The 24,840-nt window shown below is 44.1% G+C and overlaps 2 protein-coding genes across 6 annotated transcripts in view; both read right to left on the bottom strand.

The window, feature by feature from the left end:
• The window catches only part of plxnd1 (plexin D1), an 83,890-nt gene extending 81,739 nt beyond the window's left edge, over window positions 1-2,151 (bottom strand). The window contains exon 1 of the mRNA XM_086067118.1: window positions 769-2,151. Coding sequence (XP_085923244.1) covers window positions 769-1,977 — 1,209 coding nt within the window. The 5' untranslated portion in view covers window positions 1,978-2,151. The remainder of the gene's footprint in view (window positions 1-768) is intronic.
• A 1,902-nt stretch (window positions 2,152-4,053) lies between these two features.
• The window catches only part of tmcc1a (transmembrane and coiled-coil domain family 1a), a 34,007-nt gene continuing 13,220 nt past the window's right edge, over window positions 4,054-24,840 (bottom strand). For 3 of the 5 annotated variants that reach the window (XM_086067119.1, XM_086067120.1, XM_086067121.1), the window contains 4 exons: window positions 12,154-12,390; window positions 10,814-11,487; window positions 8,158-8,293; window positions 4,054-6,553 (listed from right to left, as the gene is read on the bottom strand). In XM_086067119.1, the coding sequence (XP_085923245.1) occupies window positions 6,239-6,553; window positions 8,158-8,293; window positions 10,814-11,487; window positions 12,154-12,390 (1,362 nt within the window). In that variant the 3' untranslated portion in view covers window positions 4,054-6,238. Of the gene's footprint in view, window positions 6,554-8,157; window positions 8,294-10,813; window positions 11,488-12,153; window positions 12,391-13,529; window positions 13,817-22,206; window positions 22,587-24,840 lie in introns of those variants that run through there. The other 2 variants (XM_086067122.1, XM_086067123.1) reach the window with 2 other exon arrangements.

Raw genomic sequence — 24,840 nt, 5'->3', positions numbered from 1 at the left:
TTGTTCTTGTCGGGAGAAACTTTTTACCGTGCCACATTTAGTCGCGTATGACTTTTTAGTGAAGCACAAGCAACATAACGTGACTGTTGAGGAAGAGGCGCGATATTCTAAAAATACAAAAAAGAGGAAACGGGTTAGAATGAAGGTGACAGGTGGGTATTTCCCAGGCTCTTGGCATGATCTTGCACCCTTTATTGACCATATATCATGTAGTGTGGTGACAGAGACTCACCGCACTCTGCTTGGTATAGCCACAGCTATGAAATGATGAGTATAGTTTTAATTGTAAAACCCTGGTGGCATATTACTCAAGTGTATTGGTGTGGCTGGGTCTCGCCTCCAAACCCCAAATGTGTTACTATTCTACCATTTCCTAATGGGATGTCAGCCTAACCATAAAGATAAATATCATCATTCGTGTGGCGGCTGAGCTGGCAAACTCCTTTACCCTCAACTGAAACTTTTTTTTGCTTTTGGAAGTTTGAAGCCAGCAAGTCCGGTTGAGAAGAGTTGTGTTGGGTTGAGAGAGAGAGAGAGAGAGAGAGAGAGAGAGAGAGAGAGAGAGAGAGAGAGAGAGAGAGAGAGAGAGAGAAAGAAAGAAAGAGAGAGGGAGAGAGAGAGAGAAAGAAAGAAAGAGAGAGAGAGAGAGAGAGAGAGAGAGAGAGAGAGAGAGAGAGAGAGAGAGAGGGAGGGAGGGAGGGAGGGAGAAAGAAAGAAAGAAAGAAAGAAAGAAAGAAAGAAAGAAAGAAAGAAAGAACGAGCTCTTACCACCAGGTTCCACTTGTGGACGCAGGCCGCCCCGGAGCCCTGGATGACGCTGTCCAGCACCTGCACGTCACTGCTGGGCGAGTTGGAGCAGCTCCTGCGGCCTCGACGGATCTCCTCCTCGATGTCGCCGAACTTGAAGGCGCACAGCGCCGACTTCCTGTCCCCCTTGGAGAAGACCCCAAAGAGGAAGGCCTCCGTGGGGTCGTCCCCCGCTCGGACGTCAGCCGGGTAGACGGACAGCAGACGGTTGTAAATGTCGCCGTTGCGTCCGCACTGAAGGGGCAGCTGGATGTAGGACTCGGTCAGCTTCCTGCTCTCGGGCCCGCTGGACTTTTGGCCGCCGGTGTCCACGCAGATCCTGGCCAGGACGCTGTTGGGCTGGCTCTCCTTGTGGCCCGTTTTGGCGTCGTTGTTGAAGGCGATGTAGGAGTAAGTCTTGTGCTTGAAGGCGCGCACGAAGTTGAGCTTGTTTTTGGCCTTGGCCTCCTGCTTGATCTTGAACACGTTGTCCTCGGACGGGTTGATGTCATAGGTGAAAAGTCGGGTCAGGTCGCGGACGTCAAAGGAGCGGATGGCGATTTCCGGGGTGTTCTCGAAGCGCAGGTCCTCCTTGCTGTGGTTCTTGGGGAAATACTGCGTGCCGGCGCCGGTGTAGGTGGCCCCGACCAGCAGCCGGGTGTCGCCCCCGCCCCCCCGCAGCACCAGACCCACGGTGGACGCGTCGGGGTGGTTGGCGGCGATGTTGAGCATGCTGGGGAAGACGGTCTTCTCGCCCGCGGCCGGGAACTCCACCGCGACCTGCGAGATGTTGCTCATCTTCCTGAGCTCGCAGAAGCCCTGGTACACGGAGCCGCAGGCCAGCGCGACGCCCTGCTCGCTGTCCAGCTCCAGCAGCTTGTTGTGGTTGTCCGTCGGCGACTTGGGATGCTGGCACGGAGCCTGGGGAAGCTGCGGCGCGTGGCACAACAGGTTGTCCTCCACCGGCCCCGTCCTCTGGTGCGCCTCCATGCCGAGGCTCGCGTTGAGCTGGTACAGGCTGTTGACGGTGGCCACGTACACCTTCCCGGACGCCGGGTCCACCGCGAAATTATTGGTGCGGTTCGGAGCGGAGAACTGCTGCTGGACGCGCAGCGCGCCGACGCCGATCCGCCGCGCTCCCAAGGCGAGCAAGCCGAGGAGCACGAGAGCGATCTCCATCGGGAGAGGCATTCTTCCTTCTGGCCGGATTCCGCGTCTTCTGGGCCGAGGGGCGCATTGAGCAGAGACTAAATTGCCTGCCTGACGGTTCCTGGGGCGACAATCCGAGAGGAAAGGCTGCTTCCTGCTTCGCGCCTCAAGCCGGAGTGACGCGATAAGGCGAGTCGTGCTTCCGCTGCCTCCTCGGTCCCTCTCAGCCCCCCGCGTGCGTGTGTGCGCGCGAGCGCGCCTCCGAGTGAAGCAGGCGCGAAGGAATGACATCCCAGCCCGTCCTTTTAGGAAGAGCCAAGGCATGAAAAGCTCACCACTAAACAATACGAGACAAAAAGTTGCAGGACTGCTGTCACAAAGATAGTTTTCAAACCCAGACGACAAGTTTTCGCAGACTGCAAGCATGGCTGTATAATAATAATAATGCATCAGATTTATATAGCGCTTTTCTAGACACTCAAAGACGCTTTGCATCGGAATGAATACATTATTCATGCGCTCACACATTCACACTGTGGTGGCGGTAAGCTACTTATGTAGCCACAGCTGCCCTTGGGCCGGCTGACGAAAGCGTGGCTGCCAGTGTGCGCCTACGGCCCCTCCGACCACCACCAAACATTCGCACCTTCCATACACCAGTGTGAGTAACTCTGGAGGCAAATGTTTGTGTCTTGCCCAAGGACACAACGACACATGACTTGGGGAGAGCGGGTCTGATCAGTGCGCGAGAAGAGGCGAGAGTTGCGGTAGGATATTTTGTGGCTGCTTCATGCTCATATTCACAATGCCTTCCACGCTCTCTGGACAAGCTCGAACAACACCGTCATTCACCTGTCTCAGTGTCTTTTCCTATCTCAAGCGTGTTACCATGGCGGTGACGCAGCTAACCTACACCTTAATACTTTTTTTCCCTTTTTCTAACACACCCTTTACAGTGGCCATTTAACTGTTGTTATTGTCACTATATGTCACCGTGGCAAAGATAAATGAAAACATGTGATTGTAAATAATCTTCATACCAATTAGGTAAAATTAGATCGTTTCCCGAAATTCCCGCTGGCCTACACGCAAAATCACATGGAAACACTTAATTTACTGTTTGCTTCCATTTCTAATTTATTTACTTGCTACGACTTTGGAATTCCATCAAGTAACTGACCACGTGACACGACGTGCTCTAGCATTTCGTCGCGTCCTACTTTTTGAGTGATGCGCAGTCTTCACTTCTCACTTGATCATCATTGGTCAGTTGTGACATACGCCATCCCACAGACAAATGCCCACTCAATGGTCCGACTGATTCCGCTCGTCTTGGGGTTAATGACAGGTCACGAGGTCGGCATCCCCACGCACAGATAAGTTGAGCACATCCGAGCGTTAATCGGGCCCAGTAAAAAGCCGTGAAAGTGCAAGCAGATGGCCGCATGACACGAGCGCACCTTCCCACTTGTTGACGCTTCTCGCGCTGGCTCTACACTCATAAATATTCAACTAAAACACAAGCGCTCCCACTCAAGGTTTTCTGTTTTTGTTGTTGTCTGTGGACGGCTCGCGCATATGCTCGCGCATTAGAATGGAAATATGCAAATCGTTTCAACACACGTCGCGTAAAACACAAATAGCAAAACAGGTTGGTTACTTTCCCATTTGGGGAAGTACAACGACAGCTCTAATTTTAAGGGCACCCTGAATAGTCTCAAGTGCACACCCCGCCGACGGTCACCGATTTACATATCAATATTAATATGTATGAATTTTTGTGCAAGTTCGTACTGACGGGTGATGTCGAGCAGGGATGGACGGGGGTCGAAGCTGTCGGTATCATCACACAAAACGGGACTTCCACGCCAACCTGTGTCCTTCATGATAACCACAGACGCCCACCCCATCTCCCCTGCCCTCAGTTCCCATCATATTCAGATTGACTTCAACTGTCTACGCCGGTGTTTAAGGCTCTCAGGCCCAATTAAGGCTCAACAGCGCCATCGTGTGGTCACATGACACAGGTTGTATGTGCATCTTTACACACACACACCAACAGGATTTGATTAAAGCAACACAGAGCAGACTTGAACAAGAAAAAAAAAAAGCACAAGATAGCCAGGAATGCATTTTTTTATTGATTCCACACTTGGAAAAGCAGATCAAGAAGGCACTGGAGCGGTTTATCACGTAAACCAACATCAAGGTCAAGCTGAGGTCAAACAACACAGCTCGCTCACAAATTGGCTAAAACGGAAAATTTCCCATTACAGTGATGGAATCGAGATGGAGTCTGCCATCACGTGATCCCGACCTGAGCGGCCTCCTCCGGAGGTTCTGCGTACGACCGGAGCCATCCAACGTCCGATCGAGTGCTAAAGTGCAGCGTACAGTTCGTCTCACCTGGCAACATCCAGACTGACGTTGTGATTCACTCAAGGGGGTTCTTCACTAAATCATCTGGGACTGCTCCACTGTGATTTGCTCGTGAAAGGCGGGACATTCTGGACAATATCAAGCTGATTGGTTGGTGCACGAACTTGTGCACGTCTACCAAAAATTCTGTTTTGACCAAACATTTAGGGCCATGGAGGTTAATGTCATTGTAGAGGGGGGAGCACGATAAAAATGCACAAAGCGCCACTCACTGTTCTTCTCTTCTTGAAAAATAAAATCGAGTAATTCTGCAAGAACACAATTAATTGCAGCGTCCATGCATTTGTTTCTCCGGTGTCGCTATGTTGTTTCCCACAGCTTCAGCACTTTCGTCACAGCTGCATATCCCGCCGCCAAACACATTGTAGCTTTGTGATTGGTCCGAACCACGGGCTCGGTTACAAGATAGAGTCGTTGTGAACTCAACAAATACCGTGAGAATTCATCTTCCAGAGCAAGGTTACAGCTCGTCCACGTGGAACATAGTGCGGACGATTCCGCATTCTGGCTCCTCTTGTGGTGGGCCCACCAAACAACTTCACACACAAGTCTAATTCATAATTCAAACGTTATATCCCATCCCTTTCAAAGTGTCATGTTTGGGTTCTGTTTTTCCTTGTGTGTCTCCGTTGGTTTTGTTAAGTGTAATCCTGCCCTTCCTAGTGTCAACCAATCAGTGCCCTCGGCCACTTGTGTCTTGCCCCAGGTGTGTCTTGTTGTGTCATTAGCGTGTGTGTATTTAGTCTCCTGTCTCCCCTCTGTCCATGTCGGTTCATTGTCATTTTCCTCCCGTCATGCTACCAGTTTTTGCCTTGTTGTACTCCACACGTTTTGTTTTCTCTTGCCATTTGGAGTTTGCTTTTGTTTTGTAGTAATTAAAGTCCTTTTTTGAACATCACCTTTGCCTCCTTGCCCTGCTTCCCTGCGACTGGGTCCTCCACCAAACTTTACCTCCTTGACACAAAGATGGCGTAGCCACTCAGGACAGAGCTACTGGTTGTTCCCAGCCGCCTGTGGGGCAGGCCTGGCTTGACTCGAGTTTGCCACTGCAGGAAGAGCACAGAGATAAGAAGCAGGAGAATGCGCGATGAAAAGGCTGCGCTCCAAAATGGGCAGATTTAAAGGGAACCGGCAGTAAAGAAACGTCACGCTATGGATAGAAAACAGCAGCATCAGCCTCACGGCATATCTGAGATGGAGCTCAATGACCACCAGCGCTCTCAGATCAGCCAATTTTGAAAGCTGAATTGCTTTTACTCATCCGTTTGTCATGTACTGAACGTCACGTGTCATTTGTCTTCCTTTCACAGACGTTTGACAATGAGCAGATGTCATTTGATCTGGCGAGCGAGCAAGCCTGGCGTTGGCCAGCTTTGCTCCTCAAGTCTGGCTGGAGGTCGAGTTCACAAACGGCTTTGTTTGAAAAGGGAATGAAAAGTTTGTGAGCACAACTGTTGAAGAAGCACACAGCAAATACAACTTTTTGAGGTTCTGGTTGATGTCGACCTATTGCGGCGTTTTCAAAGGCAGTCCACCACACGTTGGATTAAAATCCTCCCCGATGCTACATGGTGCTCAATAAAATAAACTTCATGACAAATATTGAGTCAGATCAAGAAATAAAACAATAACAGTACAAGGCTGTGTTATGTGAGGGATTTCAACACAAGAGTTGATTTGAAAAACTGTAAACAGTCCCCGTCCATCCTGGACTCGGGTTAGTCGTTACCGAGTCGACGGCGAGCCCATCTGAATTTACGGCGCGGGCCGAGCCACTCTCGCGGGTCTCTCGCCAAACTCGCCGTGCGACCGCTCGGCTTTCGTCACTTGCCGTGAGCAAAGAAACACACGCAGCGGCGGTCGGTCATCCCGGTGGCCGCAGGGCTCGTTGCGCGTAACCCGAGAGCGCGTCCCAGTTCCTCCACAGGAAGGCGGAGAGGATGAGCAGCAGGAGGGTTGAGAGGGAGCGCGAGCGCGTCTTCATCAGAGGCACCACGCAGTTGGCCACGGTGGACACGAAGACCAGGAGGACGGCCATCAGGGCCAGCAGCACGTTGATGAGTTTGCCCAGCAGCGTCCTGGCCGTGGCGTTTTCCAGACCCTCCAACTGCACCACCTGCTGCTGCTGCTGCTGCAGCTCCATCTTGGAAATTCGCGTCTGACACGCCTCCAGCGCCTCCTGCGCAAACACATTCACAAAACGGCTCAGACTAAACCCCACAAAGCTCAGCCGCCCAAGCGCTGACATTTCCTGCGTACACGAGTACAAGTACAGATTACTTTTTTTTCTTTTTCTTTTTTTAAATAGGCATACCCAATCAAGTCAAGTCAAGTGAAGTCAAATGTATTTCTATAGTCCTGGCTTAATCCCCAAAAAGTCTAAAAGGGCTTCACAGTTGGCAATTATTAACTCATTCACTGCCATTGACGGCTATAGACGTCAAAAATTCATTTGAACTATTTCTATTAGTTTAACATTTGTTTTCCCTTTTTTGTTAGCAAGAGTATGAAAACCTGGAATTTTTTTTATTGTACATTTAGAACAGATATAAAATTTGTTATTTAATCGTGAGTTAACTAGTGAAGTCATGCGATTAATTACGAAAAAAATGAATATTATTTGTATTTTTTGTTTAATGTTGATTTTTTTAAATAATATTTTCTTTTTTTAAAAAGAAGAAAGGATTATTAAAAATTAGCGGCGTCAAGCGATTAATTTTTTAAATCATAATTAATCGCATGACGTCACTAGTTAACTCACCATTAATCACACATTTTATATCTGTTCTGAATGTACAATAAAACAATTAATTATAGGTTTTTATACTCTTGTTAACAAAAATGGGAAAAAAAGTTAAACTAATAGAAATAGTTCAAATGAATTTTTGACGTCTGTAGCCGTCAATGGCAGTGAATGAGTTAAGATGATATCACCTGTTTCCTATGAAGCTGCTCACCTGTGGAATGTTCCAAACTGGTTTTTGGAGCATTCTTCAACTCACCCTGTCGCAGCTTTTTGGGAACGTGTTGCAAACATCAAATTCAAAACTAGACAATACATATATTTTTTAATGTTCATCAGGCTGAGCATTAAATAAGTATCTTGTCTTTGTCGTGTATTCAGTTGAAAAAGGGTAGAAAATGATTTGCAAATAACAGTCTGTTTTTTATTTATCTTCTACACAACGTCCCAATTTCATTGGAATTGGTCTATGTAGACTCTTATGTCCAAATGTACAAAGTAAACAACTTTATTAACATTGTGAACAGTCACATGAAATGCAACATTTTCTGATAAGTGAAAATATTCCTCACTTGTGTTTGTTCATGTTCGATTGAGAATTCAAGTCAATCATTCCCATAACCGACAACAAATACTCTCCTAAGTCCATGGATGGGGAATACATTACTTCACGGAGTCTGCTGTCCCCGTTTTGTTTTACATCACCACGTAATACAAGACCAATTTTGACAGAGTTAGAGTACAACATGCATAGTTTCAAAAAACAAAAGGAGAGGAGCAATGATGATTTTTTTTTTCTTTTCCAAGTTGTTCATGGCCACCGATAAGGCCTCAGCCAATACTGGCTGACTTTGGGCTCAAGGTGGAATACGCCCTGGACAATCACAGGGCACCCCCGACGACCATTCACGCACTTTCACTATACTCGCAGCAAACGTTCTATGAAAGCAAATCCTTTAGTTTGAACTCCGTTTTTTTTTTCAGGGCTCCAATCTGGCGAGCGTTTTGGTGAAGTGGGCCAAACAACTGACGAGACCAACCTGAATGTCTCGCGCCCTCTCGTACGACTGGTAGGCGATCTTCTCCTCCATGCTGGCCAGCTCCTGCTTCAGGTTGAGGATCTCGTTCTGGTGAAGCTCTGTCAGGTCGTTCAGCTGCTCCTCCAAGCGTTCGCACCTGCAAGCACGCGCGCACGTTGGGGTGTAACGAGCTTTAAGAAGCACATGCATTACAAGCGGAACGCAGCCGCCGCCTAATTCAAGCGCTGACCTGATTAGGACATGCTAACTCAGCTGCTGATAAAGTGCCTGCGTGACATGAGGCACTGACGGGCAGTAGTCACTTGGAAATGGGAAAAACATGTCGACTAGTATAGCCACTAATATCTAGAAGAACACTAAATGGCTCATGTGCACTGTGAGCCAAGGAGAAGTAACGTTGTCACAGGGCGTCCATCTTGGGACAGGGCTGCTCGATTACTCATAACATTACAGTCAATGGAGCACAGACTCTGTAATAAACGGTAGAAATGCTCATCTCGCCCAAATTCTTAACTGATTTTCATTTTTGTTGTTGGATATGACACAAACAACTATGGCGCGTTTAAAGAAAAATCTGCAATTGAAACATTGAACCAAAATCATAGCCAAATTAATAAGGGTTGTAATAAAACAATCCATTTGTAAATCCATCAAGAATTCAGCAAGTTACGAGTATTTAAGTGGGTAAATCATCCATCTTACCACCGGCTACAGCAAAGCGCACCAAAGCAGCCACCTGACATAAGATGGCTGACCAGTGACAACTCAGCAATGCCGACTCCGCCTTATAGATTTCAATGAGTACATCTTCTTTTGGCACCATCGTCCAATCACAAAAGGAAGAGCCGTCAAGTGTGGCACAATTTGCACAAGTGGCTCCCTCTAGAGGCCCTCCAAAAAATCAAAACAGTCACCTGAGCATGGCGGCCATCTTGGAATTTAAAATTATGGGAAAAGTAAAACTGTCGGGGCCAAGTTCTCAACATTTTTGTCAAGCTTTTCAGATTCAATTCAAAATCTAAAAGGTTACTGACAACAAATGGCGACGGTTTGCAATAGGTCACTCAAAAACAACATGAAAAGAAATAACTCCCGAAATAGGTACAACAATTAAATAAATCCTAAATTAAACGGATGCTTGAACTCGTCAAATCTGCATTTTCAGGGGGACTGCAATTGTAAGGCCTACAAAGGAAATCGCACCTTTCTACAAAATGCTGCAAATGCAGCAGCACTAAGACGAGAAGTGGTCACTGCATCGCGTTTCGTGATAATCAAGTCAGACGGAACACACGCGACGTGCAGTCAGCACCAATCTAGGAATTGACCTTACCGTAAACCACGCCCGCATGACTTAGTAAACCAATCCAGACGCCACACGTCATGTTCGCGTCGGCACGTGAGTTTTTGCTGTGGACAAACTTAGCAATCTAGCTCCCGGTGATGCATTGCGTGGTTAGCCAAAAGCAAGGAAAAATCAATAAAAATGGTTCAACGCTGTAGTCACGGCTTGTGTTGGAGAGGTAACGTGTCCAGTTTATTCCCTTCCCCAAACAACTACAAAGAATGTCTGTGCTGGATCAAACTTTGTGGAAGACCACACGACCAGTGTCCGCACTAAGGTCGTGTTCTTCATTGTTTTTAGCCAAAGGCTAACAATGGCTCCGAGTAGCTAACCGTCCGCGCGTTTCTTGACTTACTATTTACTATTAATGCCAACAAAACATTGAAACTATGGAGGTAATATTAATTCATTCTTACTCTGCTTGACAGGAACAATGTCCCAAAACTTCGGTTTTACTTATGTAGTAGCAGACAGCGATGTGTATTTTCCTTTGCTTTTGGGCAGAATTGCATAGTGAGGGAGTGAAGATACCCCTAACGATTTCCAGCATTTTAACTCATCTTTCAAGGCAAACAGAATATTGTGTACTTTGACTACATAAACATGCTGGGTACCAAATGAAAGATCGCGTTCCATTATTTCATAAAAAAAAAGAAGTATGTTTCTACCTTATTGTGTTCTTTACTAATCATCATTCGAAAATAGTTAATTTGAGTGACATTGATCGAAGACTTTGACACTAATATTTTTTGTTTAGAGTGATATTGATTGAAGACTTTGACACTTATATTTTTTGTTTAGTGACGCTCTGTGAATTAAGATTTAATGTGACAAAGGCTTTGATCATTCACGTCATTCTTGAAAACGTTCTATAAACACACTATCAATGTGTTTCACTGCAATTGCATACATTGGCAGAACATTGAAAAGAGATACAATGCTGCCATCTGCTGGCCATAGTTAGTGGGTGTTTTTGATTTCACAAGCCCATTGACCAGGCAGCGCTGCACAACACGTTGCACTGCCCATTGTGAGGGGGAAAAAACGTAAGTAAACGTCAATTAACGTTTTAAGCGGCATTCATTTGGATTTTAGTAACCGTTATTAAACGTTTTTGGAGTTCATGTGTATGCACTTTAGCTCATCTTGACCGGTAAATGTCGGAGGGGGCTTCTTGTCACATTTAGTAGGCGGGGAGGGCGTGCCACGGTAAGGTCATTTATCAGCCTGGGCAGGAAGGACTACCTTCCAAAGTTTGGAGGTTTTCAATGAGCCAGTCCTCCGGCATGTGGAGCCCGGCAAGGCGCTTACCTGAATCGTTCCTCCTGCAGCGCCTGCATGACGAGCGTGTAGTCTCGCTGATAGTGACTCTTCAAGTCATCCAGACTCTCCTCCAGCCTGCCCTGGCCCTCCCTCAGCTCCCGGACCTCCTGCAGCAACAGGTCCAAGCCGGAGGCGTGGGCCCTTTCCAGCGTGTTCCCCCTGGAGCTGGGGGGGCCGCCGGGCGCCCCCGTCGCGCTGTTGGCCCCCACCGAGCCGGAAGTGGCGCTGGAGCAGTCGTCCTCGCTGCTGTACTTGGGACTGGACTGGAGGTGGCGACCGGCGACGCCCACGCCCACGCCTTCTTCCCCCGAGGGCTCGTCCAGCGAGTCTTTGAGAGACGCGATGTTGTCGGCGCTGCCGAACTTGTTGCGGATGAGCGAAGCGATCTCCCGCGGTTTGGAGGCCACGGCCCCGGCGGCCGAGTGCGTGGCATGGGAGAAGCTGGACAGGCCTCCCTTGACGCTGTCCACCACGCCCTCGCTGAAGCCCGTCACTTTGGCGCCCACGTCCTTCAAGCCTTGCTGCATGTCCCGGAGGACGTCCTTGGGTTGCCGAGGGATTCCGTTGTGCTCCGCTTCGCGCAGCTTGCGGTGGTAGTGGTCCAGTTTCCGCTGCAGGTGCTGGATGCTCTGCGCCGACTTCTGGTTCTTTTTCTCAAAGACCTGCCGGCCACAACAACACTTCAAATTTCAAATACTCGACTCGCCAAAAGTAGGGGACTAAAATCAACTAGAACCTTGACAGGTTAACTTTTGAACTGATTCCCAAATCAAGCAATAATGTCCGTCATCAGAGTCACAGAAAGGCATTTTTGTGGGTCTAATAGCTGTTGTGAATTTTGCCGAAATTTCTGCAAAAAGTAACTGGACAGTCAGATGTGCGCAATGTCAAGTTTGGAGGAGGTCCAATTAATTTCACCTGAAAAGGTTAGAGTCCAAAATCTTGAAACGTCCCCAACTTTTTGAGAGTTGTGCATATTAAGCTCTCTACAAGGTGGAAGGCTGAAGGGATACTTGACTTTCAGCAATAAAAACTTATTTTGTCTAGTACAATACTTTTAAAAACACATTTTGACACTTGCTGGCGACTGAAAATGACATCACAGATTACGGCTCACCTGTTTTCTGGGTTTAGTCATGTGACACCCGCAAACTGAGCCATGGTTTGTCGTTACCTGAGCCCTGAGCTGAACTGAACATGTGATGTCATCCTCAGTCCACAGCAAGCGGCAAAATATGTTTTTATAGTAAAATTCTACACAAAATATCTTCTGACTACTGAAAATGAGCTAAATAAATCAAGTTTCTGATTTGTGGACTTAATCTGACCTGTTTAATGCGCAAGCTTTGCTGTTTGTCGGCATTGTTGGCCAGTTTGAGGTACTCGGCAACATTGTCGTCTCGGGCCGTCTGCTCGATCTTGATCTGTTCGGTGAGTTTGAGGATTTTCTGCTGCAGCTGGCCGATGGCCTGCTTGGTGCGCTGAGGATCCGCAGCGGCATCCTCCGACGCCGAGTCGATCGCTGGGGGAGTCGAGCTCAAACCGCTCACCTCCGACCGCTCGATCTGTGAACGACGCACAGGAAAAAAAGAGTGTGAGAGTCACGCGGAGCAAAAGAGGACTTCAAGAGGATTTTGTATTTTAGTGTTTTTGCTGACAGACTCAGAAGAAGGTTCTGCTTTTCTGCAAAAAGTCATATGGAAAGTGAGAAGTCACTTGCGGTCAAACTTTTAGAAGTCTCAACATTTCTGTTGTATTTCAACCTTTGCGATGAAAAGTAAAAAAAACAATTGTCAAGAAACGGACGGCGGCTGTAACCGTTTTTTAAAATCTTTTCGTGACTTTATTTACAGCACTTGGAGGAAGCTCCGCCATTAGCTTCCTAAGTTAGTTGTTCTTCCTGCACACAAGTACAAATTCTGCGTCCACTCTTCAAATTGCATAAAAGAGCAATTAGAATAGTGAATAATATAAGGAGGAGTAAATAAGTTTTCAACTCCTCTTTTTCCCCCCTCACGTTAATTGAGTTTTTGGCTGGAACAGACAAATTGCACGTCCATTCACTTGGGTGGGAAACATTTTGAGGGTTCTTTTTGGGAGGGGGGGGGGGGGCATTCTTACAGAACCAATTCGGACGGTTTGCAACTTGAGGTTCCACTTGCACCGAATACACATGATCTTGTCTCAATGTAAACTTACAAAATTACTTTTTTATGTTGCACACAAAGCTGATGTACTCACAGGAAGCCATTTGATTGTCCTGCCGTCACTTGAAATGTCGCTGGTACAAATTGATGAGTAGGCTATAATAATGATAATACTCCATTTTGGGAGTCGGTGAAGGTAGAGCATTTCCCGCAGTGCACCTGATTTATTGTCGCACCTACAGCGCTTGCATGGGAATTCCTGCTCACAAGCGTAAAATGGGAACGCACTTCTTCCTTTTACTTAGTACGTACACGTTTCTTTAGGCAGGCTTTCCGGGAAGACAACTGTTCGGATTTTATTGTGTATTTAATATTTAATATTATATTTGATGGACGTAATTTTTGTGAGGCACTTTGTGAGTCCATCATCTGTGAAAAGCGTTGCCAAAATCAGAGGCGAGTAAACATGCGCACGACTCGATCGCTTTCAAGTCAGCCGACGCTCAACAAGGATGTGAGCTTCCCGTTTGGACGTCAAGTTTGCGGGGCTGGCTCACCTTTCCGTTGCCCAAACGCACGATCTGCTCCCAGTGCATTTCGGCCAAAACACGAAACTCGCGCTTGCTTTCATCCAGACGCACAGACAAGCTTGACAAAGCCGCGACGTCGGCGTCCGTTCGTCTTCATGTGCCTGGCCTGACCCTTCTTGACAGCTCGCTGTCTGTCTGACTAACTAACTGTCAGTCTGTCCACCCGTCTATCCGCATGATGGACAGACAGGACCGGCGTGCGCTCCAGCCCGACTCGCTCATCTGGTTGTGAAAGTTGTGAAACTCAAGCCGAGCGTAGCGCGCAGCCACACAGCCAAAACCCGCCCCTGTCATCAATTCCGGCCCCGCCCCCACAGCCCGGAGAGTGACATCATCTTGGAGGCAGTACGGCCTGATTTGACCTTTATGTAACAGTTTGGGTCAAATTTAACAGGGGAAAAAAAAATTTGCCCTGAAATTTGATGACTCCTTAGAAAATTGTCTGCACCTGTTTGCCTTTGAAGGGACACTCCTTGAAAGGAAAAAAAAAAGGTGACAGAATGAGGATGACACAATAAAAAAAAAAGTCCCTACCAAAAACAAAAATCTTTTGACAACAGTTAGCATCAAAAAATGGATCCAGAACATACTTATGTCTGCTTGCGTGGACATTTATTGTGCTGCATAATAAGGGAATTAGCTCACGACACAACTGGTCCACTGCTTCCTGTTGTGAGGAATTCAGGGAGCAAAATGAGATTGTGAGTGGCGGGCCAGGCATATGCTACCTTCCCTTCAAACAAGATCAGTGGCCTAGTGGTAGAGTGTCCGCCCTGAGACTGGGAGATTGTGGGTACAATCCCTTGCCGGGTCATACCAAAGACTATAAAAAATGGGACCCATTGCCGCCCTGCTTGACACTCAGCATTAAGGGGTTGGAATTGGAGAGTTAGATCACCAAATGATTCCCGAGCGCAGCCCCTGCTGCTGCTCACCGCTCCCTCAGGAGATGGGTCAAATGCTGAGAATGAATTCCGCCTCACGTAGGTGGGTGTGACAATCAGTGGTACTTTAACTTGAAATAGGGATTCATCCCAATTCATCCACATCTTAAGAGCACCAATAGCATCTCAACACCATTCAACAAACCACCAATACTATACAAATGATGAAGTGATGAAGGTTTGAGTCAAAGGAAGCCTGACAGCAGTGGATGCTCTTTGAGACCAAATGAACTCACTGCCACTCTGTCATGTGCCAATTGTTTGGGGGGGGGGGGGCACCGGCTGATCAAGCGTAACCAGTTGGACGTCTTTCACATGCGTAACTTCAGGGACATTCCTTGAGGGTTACATACCAGATTTGACTATTCATCGGTAGCTTTGAACAAATTAAATGAGACCAAAATAATACAGCATATAAAGAAAAAAAGAGAACGGGACATCTAGCAATCACTTTGCATACACAGCACAGTCAATGGAATCATCGTGCAACCCTCTTGCCAACGTCGTGACTCAGAGAGCAAAAATAGCGCCAGTGCGGCACACGACCGACAAGCGACAGCTCACGGCAACACCTGCTCGCCTTGACCAGAAACAAACCTATTAATATCAAGCCCGGGATTTTACACACTTGTCGGGCCCACTTGTCCTTGTGGGGCCATTTTGGAGGGCCCCGCAACTTTAGACCTCTTTTTGAGGGTGAAGACTTGGTTTTAGAGTTTAGGTTTGAATTGGGTAATGGTTGGGGTTAGGTCAAGGGTTGTGGTTAGGCAATCATTTGTGATGGTTGGGGTTAGGGTAAGGGGCTAGGAAACGCATTATGTCAATGAGATGTCCCCACGATGATACAAAGACAAGTGTTTGTGTGAGTGTGTGTTGGGGTGAGAGATGATTTAGCAGTTTGTAAATACAGAAAAAAGTCAAATGGCAGCAAGAGGAAATATTGTGAAATCAAGGCCAAATGTGCTTCTTCTGCTTGTTTTGAGGTGACATGTAAAACACGTGTCGGGTCTGTAGGGAATGTCAGTCAGTAGGTCAAAGGTTGAATGAAATAAAGTGGAAAGAGGATTTTAAAAAAAAAACAAGTCTAGTCCAGCCTCGATTCAACTTTTGCGTATTTATAGCCGGAAGTTTTAGCGTATGAGTTTTTCTCTTGCTTCAAGCATATTTTTTTCCTTTGAAATCTTAATACTTAACTCATTTACTGCCATTCATTAACTATAAATGCCCAAAATTAATTTGAACTATTTCTATTAGTTGAACATTTTTCTCACTTTTGTTAACAAGAGTATGACAACCTAGAATTTTTTTTATTTTATTAGAACAGATATAAAATTTGTGATTAATCGTGAGTTAACTAGTGAAGTCATGCGATTAATTACGATTAAAAATTGTAATCACCTGACGACCCTAATTTTTTTATAATCTTTTCTAAGAAAATAAATTAATTAATTAAGAATTAAAAGAAAAAATTATTAAAAGAAAATATTCTTAAAAATTCAGGGCATCAGGCGGTTGTTTTTTTTTTAATCATAATTAATCGCATGACTTCACTAGTTAACTCACGATTAATCACAAATTTGATATCTGCTCTAAATGTACAAAAAACATTCTAGGCTTTCATACTCTTGTTAACAAAAATGGAATTTTTTTTAATCTATGACGTCTATTGCTGTCAATGGCAGTGGCTGAGTTAAATAATTTCATGACGTTCCCTTTAATGACTTTTTTTCATGGCTTTTTGTCCTTGTAGTTTTTTTTGTTTGTTTTTCAAAGGCAGTTTTTGCAACGTTTGCCCTTTGACAGACGTCACCCTGCAGATGAGGAGGGCAAAGGACAAGTTAGTTGCTGGCGATCCGATCGAGGTGCAAGACGCAACGATAACGGACCAGGACCGTCTGCGTCAGCTGATGATGAGGTCATTCGACGGAAGGAATGGAAGCAATTCAGGTGCTTTCCGTGACCTCGTTGCAACTCACTCCTCTGTTATGCTGGCACAATATAGAAAACAAACTTCATCACCACCTTCATCATCATCACGCTCCCTCACCGAGATATCGGTGACAAGATAAATTGTGCATGTGTAATCAAAACTAGTGAGTAGGAGCCAGAGAGGGAGGCGAACATGTCGGCATGACAAGCACTCAATCACTGCGGGCTGAGGGCGTGTAAGTGTCGCTTTATCTGGAGGGTGTGTGTGTGGGGGGGGGGGGGGGCTGAGCTGATAAGATGTTATCGGTCAGACAAAACCAAAAAAGATTCGACTGGACTTTTTCTTCTGCCCCGTGGCACCTTACACTTGAAACTGGATCCAAACTGGATCCACCTGCTTGCGGGCCAGGTTGCGCAACAGCCTGTGATCCCAGAAAAGCTGATTAGAGCGGCTGACACTTCACTTGGCCTGAGAGGGACAACGCAGGTCCACACTTACGCTGTATTGGCGCTATCGCTATCAAGAAGGATAAACTTACAGAAGAGCTTGTGTCGTTCGTGGCACGCCGCACCACGTTGCCACTGGCACGACCCATTCAGAAAATGGATGATGGCACGGAAGTCCCTTTTTCCTCTCCCAAGACACAAACATTCACTACGGCATGGTGAGAGGAGGAAGAAAAACTTAAAAACCCTGACATCAACCCTATCAAGCAACTTTGGGAGAAACTAGACATGCGATCCAACATTAGCTACTTTTAAGCACTTTTTCTTCTGGATGAGCCGAAAAAGCCACTAGGAGTGTGACGATTAGGGGTGGGGATCTTTGAATGTCTCACGATTCGATTAAATTTCGATTTTTGGGCCTGCGATTCGATTCAGAATCGATTTCCGATTGAGAAGGATTTGATTCGAAATGATTTGATTGACAATGATTTGTAAGGAATTGTGATGATCTACTCCAATCTGACTCGCTAATGCTAATTAGCACGCTACTCGCGGCACTTTTATCACTCAAAAGAACGGCTCCACAGTGCAAAAAAAACAAACTGCTTTTATTGGAATAACTTGATTGTGACTTTTTCCTTCTACTCTTTAATGTGTCTACAACTTAACAGTGTATCAGACCGCGTGGAACCACACTGCCCCTAAGTGGCCAAATCAGGTACAACATGAACAGCGCTCCAAATAAAGGCACACACAGACAAAGGCAAGGCAGTACAAAATAATTTAAATAAAATCAATTTGGGGACATTTAAAATCGATTCTGAATCGTACTAAATGAGAATCGCGATTCTTATAAGATTCGATTTTTTGGCACACCCCTAGGTGATGATATATCGATATTGCGATAAATCGTGATACTTTGTCTCCCGATAGATTATCGATACGCCTACGCAAGTATTGCGATATTTGTAGTTAATAAACAGCCACTATAACGGCTCCATTGTTCATTACTTATTGAGCAATTTCTTGGCAAGCCACTAGGGGGAGCACCTCATAAGAAATGTATGGAAGTCTGCAGGCGAAGAAGACTCATGAGCTTACTTTTACTTGTGTAAGACATTTATTATCTGTCCAGCAACTGACTCAGTTTTGCAAACGTAACATTTTAAAACATATTTTATGATTTGACTTTTTGAAGCACACAATTTTAGGAATATTAATATTGATTTGATAATTAAGTAATTTTATTTATTTACTTTTGCAATGTTACACAAAAAAATCATCAAAGTTTTATAAAATGAAACAATTCACTATGACTGACGCTGCATGACAGTAGTGTTTACGAAAGACAGAAATGTGTTCACAGAAAGTGGTCTCTGTTAAGAAGACATTTGTATTTGTTTAAAAAAAAATACACTTAAGTCCTCACTGTGAAGAAGGCACCAGTTTTAATATTTTTTTCAATGATGGTACAAAAATAAACTATTTTCTCATTGAGAAACATTAATTTACGTCTTGAGTAGTTTTATCGTAGATTATCGTGAATTTATTACCTGACCTTGTATCGCATATCGTATCGTATCGCGAGGTTCCCACCCCTAACACAACAAAGTGTCTGCCAATCGCCAACCACAAAACTATGCAGGTAAACATGACATATGATCCACTTGGATGGAGATAGTCGTGACGCTGACTCAGAATTTGGGTTTATTTGATCTGATACCTCCAGTGGATAAAAAAAAAAAGATAAGATGGAAAAAGAAAGATAAAAAAAAAAAAGACTGCAACTGCTGAGAACAACCCCACGCAACCATGCTACGTCACTACCAAGAATGCTTTGCGACGTAAACAACAATGGTGACATGCATGAAAATAGTTTCTACAAAGTGTGAAGTGCTCAACTGGAAATTGTTTAAAAAAAAAAAGTACCCTATAGTTAAGTTATTAAACCAAATTAAATCATACACCGCAATAGTGTTAATTTTATCCACCATTTTTAAATTTAGTCTGCGTTTTAGTCCAGTTTCAATCACGCTAGTTAGTTTTGATAAAAGCTAGTCAACCTCATCCCATTTTTATTTTGTCCATTTCGTTGACTATAAATCTAGCATTTTAGTTTTATTTGTCTAGTTTGAGTCAACAAGAACTGTCAACATTTTAGTCTAGTATTAGTCAGGACAACCATTTAACTCCTGTATTTTTTTTCTCCAGCAGATTATGTTGAATATTTTGGATCTAAAACGGTTTCACATTAAAATTTCTCTCATCTTTTTTGATGAAAAACAACTTTACACACAATTAGAGTATATCAACAAGTGGCTACTACGGCTACATGCTATAAGCTAGTAAATTAGCCAGCATTAGTTAGCGGTCGGATTAACATTATTGTTGGAACGTTATAGCCATTGGATTGTTACATTCTAACTATATATATATTTTTTTTTTACCTTTCACCATTTTTGTTTCGTCTTCATTAGTCACAAAAATGCATACTGATTTAGTCCCAGTTATTGTTTATTAATAATGAGGGTTTTGGTCTAGTTTTAGTCCGGTGGAAAATGTGTGTTGACGAAATTATTTTTGTTTAGTTTTCGTTGACGAAATTAACACTACATTGCAAACATGTCATTACAGTTGGGGCTCTTTTTAAATGTTTCCATGTAGTCGATATCCCTAACACGATATCCACACATGCATGTGCACAAGCACACACATCACATATTGCGAAACCTCTTGTCATTTAATTAGTCATCGTATACTCCTCCAGGTAAGAAAAAATTCCAAGTAGGGCCGCTGGATTATAAAGAAAATATGAATCACGATTAATTTGGTAATAATTGCAATCACGATTAGGACAATCATTTGATTTAAAGCAAGAAAATGTTTAAACATTGAAAATATTAAGACCCAAACACTATAATTATGCAAGTTCCTTTTGGACCAAACAAGATTTATTAAATTAGTAATTTTAAAACAAAAAAAGGTGCCAATATATAAATTTACACAACTCAAAATTAGTATTAATATTTTTTAAACGATTATGCCGATTTTGTAGTGTAATAATTGAAATTGTAATTGAATTTTCAATTAATTGCGCAGCCCTAATTTTAAGTAATTATATTCATCAAAAAATCCTCATTTGCAGAGGTGGGCACGTTTGTCGATGTCCACATTTTGGCGAGTAGCAGTAGAAGCAGATGTGCGTCCGTCGATCCACGTCAGTACGGACCGTCCTTCTCAGTCAATTAAAATCATAATTAATTGCATGACTTTACGAGTTAACTCACAATTAATCACACATTTTATATCTGTTCTAAATGTACAATAAAAAAATCTAGGTTTTCATACTCTTGTTAACAAAAGTGGGAAAAAATGTTAAAACTAATATAAATAGTTCAAATTAATATTTCACGTCTATAACCGTCAATGGCAGTGAATGAGTTAAGCACGGGCCGATATAACGACGGGAGTGCCCACTTCTGCAAATTTGCACAGATGACTGCAAACCACGGCACTGTACCTTGTTTGTTGTGAAGCCACGCATTCCTCAAGCATTCCTGAAATGTCACTCAAGCAACCGATTGTCAGGTCAAAGATGAGAGCATGATCCCATCCAACAATTCTGCACCCCCACCTCTATTCCAGCCTTATGTCACAATAATTTATACTGGTACAGGTCCGAATCGGCAAAGCTTGTGTCCAAGACGACTTCAGGCGTCAATTCAAAACGTCCACACTGAAAAAGTCATTCAGCCTTTTGCCGACAGGTCATCTGCATTTATACCACTTGTGTCTTTGACTCCTTGGAATGCCGACATGAACTTCACTCTCCTGATTAGACGGGTATGAGCTTTGATCCCACTATCTGAGGATTAGGAGGTTAACACAGCTGGATGACAGCATTATGAAAGTGCTGCCAGTTCAACCGGACCAATATTTTGATCAATTATAGATCAAAAGTGTGAGCTCAGACATAATATTGTGATTGACAAAGCTGCAAAAAAAATAATAATCCAAAATTCAAAACATTTTACCAAGCCATGCCACATTCAATCAGCCCCCCCCTCCCCTGTTGCACGTGGTTCAGTTCCCACACAAGCTGCGCTCAAACATGTCACATAATAAACATCTTGAACGTCAAAATCCGCTTTTGTCCCTTTAAGGGGATCCAAAGGGGGGTAACAATGAATCCCATTCATTCGATCTGGAAATTTACATAATCCCATGTGATGCTGGATAATGCGCCATTTTACTAACACGCGCACACACGCATTTTATGTTGTCAGTTTAAAGGGGAACTCAACCTTGCACATTTCTTGACAATAATATATAATGTGTCCTAACGAGTCTAAATATGACATTCTGATTAATACTGTATTACATTTGTGGAATATAAGTTATGAAGCTAAATATAGCCGTTTTTATCCATGACATCACAGTTGCTCAGGGCTCAGGCAACGACCAATCACAGCTCACCTGTTTTCTGAAGATGAGCTCTGATTGGTTGTTACCTGATACCTGAGCAACTGTCATGTCATTGGCACTCGACAGCAAATGGCAAAATGGACGCCGTCTGATATTGACTAAAAACGGCAGGATTTTGCTGCTTAACTAATTTTCCACTAACACAATATTAACCAAAATACCATATTTAGACTAGTGTGGCTGCATAGAACATATTATTGTCAAGAATATTTTTTGGGGTCGACTTCCCATTTAACTCATTCAATGCCATTGACGGCTATAGACGTAAAAAATTTATTTGAACTATTTCTATTAGTTTTAAATTTTTTCCCACTTTTGTTAACAAGAGTATGAAAACCTAGAATTTTTAAATTGTATTAGAACATATATAAAATTTGTGATTAATCGTGAGTTAACTAGTGAAGTCATGCGATTAATTATGATTAAAAACTGTAATCGCCTGACGCCCCTAATTTTTAATAATCTTTTCTAAAAAAGAAAAAAAGAAAAGATGATTAAAAAAAAAGAAAAGATTATTAAAAATTAGGGTCATCAGGCGATTACAATTTGTTATCGTAATTAATCGCATGACTTCACTAGTTTACTCACGATTAATCACAAATTTTATATCTGTTTTTAATGTACAAAAAAAAAATCTAGGCTTTCATACTCTTGTTAAGAAAAATGGAAAAAAAATTAAACTAATAGAAATTGTTTAAATAAATTTTTGACGTCTATAGCCGTCAATGGCAGTGGATGAGTTCAAGTACAACTTATTGGGAGTTCTCGACATTGTGCTAGTTAATGTGACTAAAATGAGGTCCATGTTAGACCTGAAGAAAAGGAACCTGAAGACTCACGGTGGTGGGGGACGAAGGCGGGGAGGCGTCAGCAGTTACCAGGCTGAGGATGGCCTCCATGACGAGAAAACTCCGCGCACACGTGCGATCACGATTGTGTTGGTTCTGTCTCCGTTTCTTCGCCTTCCACCTTCGGGAACGGCAACAGTCGGCGGCGAGGGGACAACGGCAACTCTGGCTGACCGCTCATCACTCGCTCTGGATGGATCCACTTCATTGGCCACTTGGCTCCAAAAGTCCACTGGGCAAAGATTCCTCTTCACTAGAAACAAGTGGCGAGCCGCGGGGATTCCTCCTGACAGAATAAATCAGCCATGAGGGCTGGAACCTCTCCAGGCACGTTCAAACTCAGCTGAGCTCATGGCAGGAACATCGGCGCGTGTTCACAAGCCCGACTCCCGCAGACAGCTTGCATCACCGGCCGGCAGAGGAAAAGAGAGCCAAGGGGTCTCTTGCCGTGGATAGCAAATGAAGTCTTCCAGGGCCGGACGAAGGCAGACATGCACCAGATCCTCAGAGAGAGGTGGGGACCCAGAGAACGAATGTGAGGGGAGGGCTCCGGCGTGAATCAGGGGAGGGGGGGGGGGGGTACTGAGAGGGTGACAGAGTGAGCAAGGAAGCATGAAAAGCTTCCCGCAAGTAGGAGGGGCGTTCCAGACCCGATTAGGTGGAAAGAAAGGCCTCCTTTTCAATGATCTCAACGTTAGATTGTCACAGCCAATAAGTTTGCCGAGTGATCTCGCGCTAATGAAGCACCGACTGCTGACCCCGACCAGCCTGGCTTTCTCATGACCAACCGCCAGAACTCAACTGAAATTTACACACAATTCAGGCTATGGAAGACAAGTTTACTCGGGTAAAAAAAAAAAAAACATGCTAGGGACGAAAGAATAGCGCAGATCCGGCTTCATAACGTCATGTGTTTACAAGTTGCTTACGGCAAGAACCATCAAATCTTGTGCCGGTGTCAAAGTTGACGACAACATCCCAACAAGTACGAGAATCAGTACAAAGTCAATGGATCCACTTTCCAACAAAAGTAGTTTTGAATCCTCAAAACTAGCTCAAGTCAAGACCAGTACCAGACCGGTGGTGAGGGCTTGGAGTGATGAATGGACAGCACATGGACACAAATGAAATACTCGAGCGCAGATGCAACTGCTGCTCATGACTCATCAATGAGGGGAAGTCAACAGGTTCCTTCTCCAGACGGACAAATTCCAAACATTGTGACACTGCGCAGTCAGTCGAGGAATATTTGAGCCTTCAGGATGACTCAGGCATTCTTTAAGTGCTCTCTAGCTTCAGAACATACTCGGAATTGCGTAGCGGCTGCGCAATGACACAGTTTTTGAGGGACGGAATCCACGAAAGCACTTAGGATGCAGGACTAATCGCGCCGGACTCTATTGAACTGGGCCAAGCAAATTCATCCATCAAAAGCGTGAATAGAAGACATTAACTCATTCACTGCCATTGACGGCTATAGACGTCAAAAATTCATTTGAACTATTTCTATTAGTTTAACATTTTTTCCATTTTGTACATTTAGAACAGATACAAAATTTGTGATTAATCGTGAGTTTTTTGTTTAGTTTTTTTGTTGATCAGGGGCAGACAAAACCAGTTTTACTTCTTTGTGTCCCCTTTCATTCTTTTGCTTTACTTGGAATTTGAATATTGCTTTTTATTGTCTTTTTTCTTTAAAAAAAAGAATGAAATAAATTGATTGATTGAGTTAGTCATGTGAAGTCATGCAATTAATTATGATAAAAACAATTAATCGCCTGACGCCCCTTATTTTTAATAATCTTTTCTTTAAAAAAAAAAAGATTATTAAAAGAAAGAAGTAAAGATTATTAAGAATTAGGCGATTCAATTTTTCCGTAATTAATCGCATGACTTCACTAGTTAACTCACGATTAATCACAAATGTTATATCTGTTCTAAATGTACAATAATGGTTTTCCTAGGTTTTCATACTCTTGTTAACAAAAGTGGAAAAAAATATTAAACTAATATAAATAGTTCAAATACATTTTTGATGTCTATAGAAGTTAATGGCAGTGAATGAGTTAATAACAAAGTACCCAAATATGTCATTTATCCCATCTCTTATTATTGTTGTTGTGTGTTTTGGTGCAGTCCAGTGGATCAGCTCTTAATTCACTTCATAGTTAAACAAAGAAACCTCAAGAAAAAAAAAAGTTGAATCTTTATAAGTTATAATAAACCACAAAAGAAACAAAATTAAGATCGTGCATTTTTCACATCTTTATCTGCGCTCAGCATGTTTGTCTCTGTATGTTGTGTTTGCTCGAGCAGAATTGATTTATTCTCAGTCCATTGTGGTTATGTAATGGCGAAAGCGAAAGGGCAGCAGCCCAAAACGCCGGGCCGGGGTCCCCGCAGAGGCGCAGCAGCGTTGGCCCGGACACGTCGCCGGCCTATTCATGAGCAGGATGATCCAGAACAATCAAGGGCACTTTTTTTTTTGCCCCGGCTGATCATTTGGACTGGCCTCATTCTCGCTAGCATGAATTCAGTCTCTCTTGCGACGTTCTCATTTGGGCCTGGGTGCTGTTGGGGAAGTCGGAGCCATGCTGCTAGCCATGCTGCTAGCCATGCTGCTAG

Source organism: Leptonotus elevatus, chromosome 2 (assembly GCF_054856555.1).
Source record: "Leptonotus elevatus isolate MCC_2025b chromosome 2, RoL_Lele_1.0, whole genome shotgun sequence".
NCBI lineage: Eukaryota > Metazoa > Chordata > Actinopteri > Syngnathiformes > Syngnathidae > Leptonotus > Leptonotus elevatus.
Note: the sequence above shows the minus strand (reverse complement) of the source record. Positions and strands in the feature narration are given on the sequence as shown.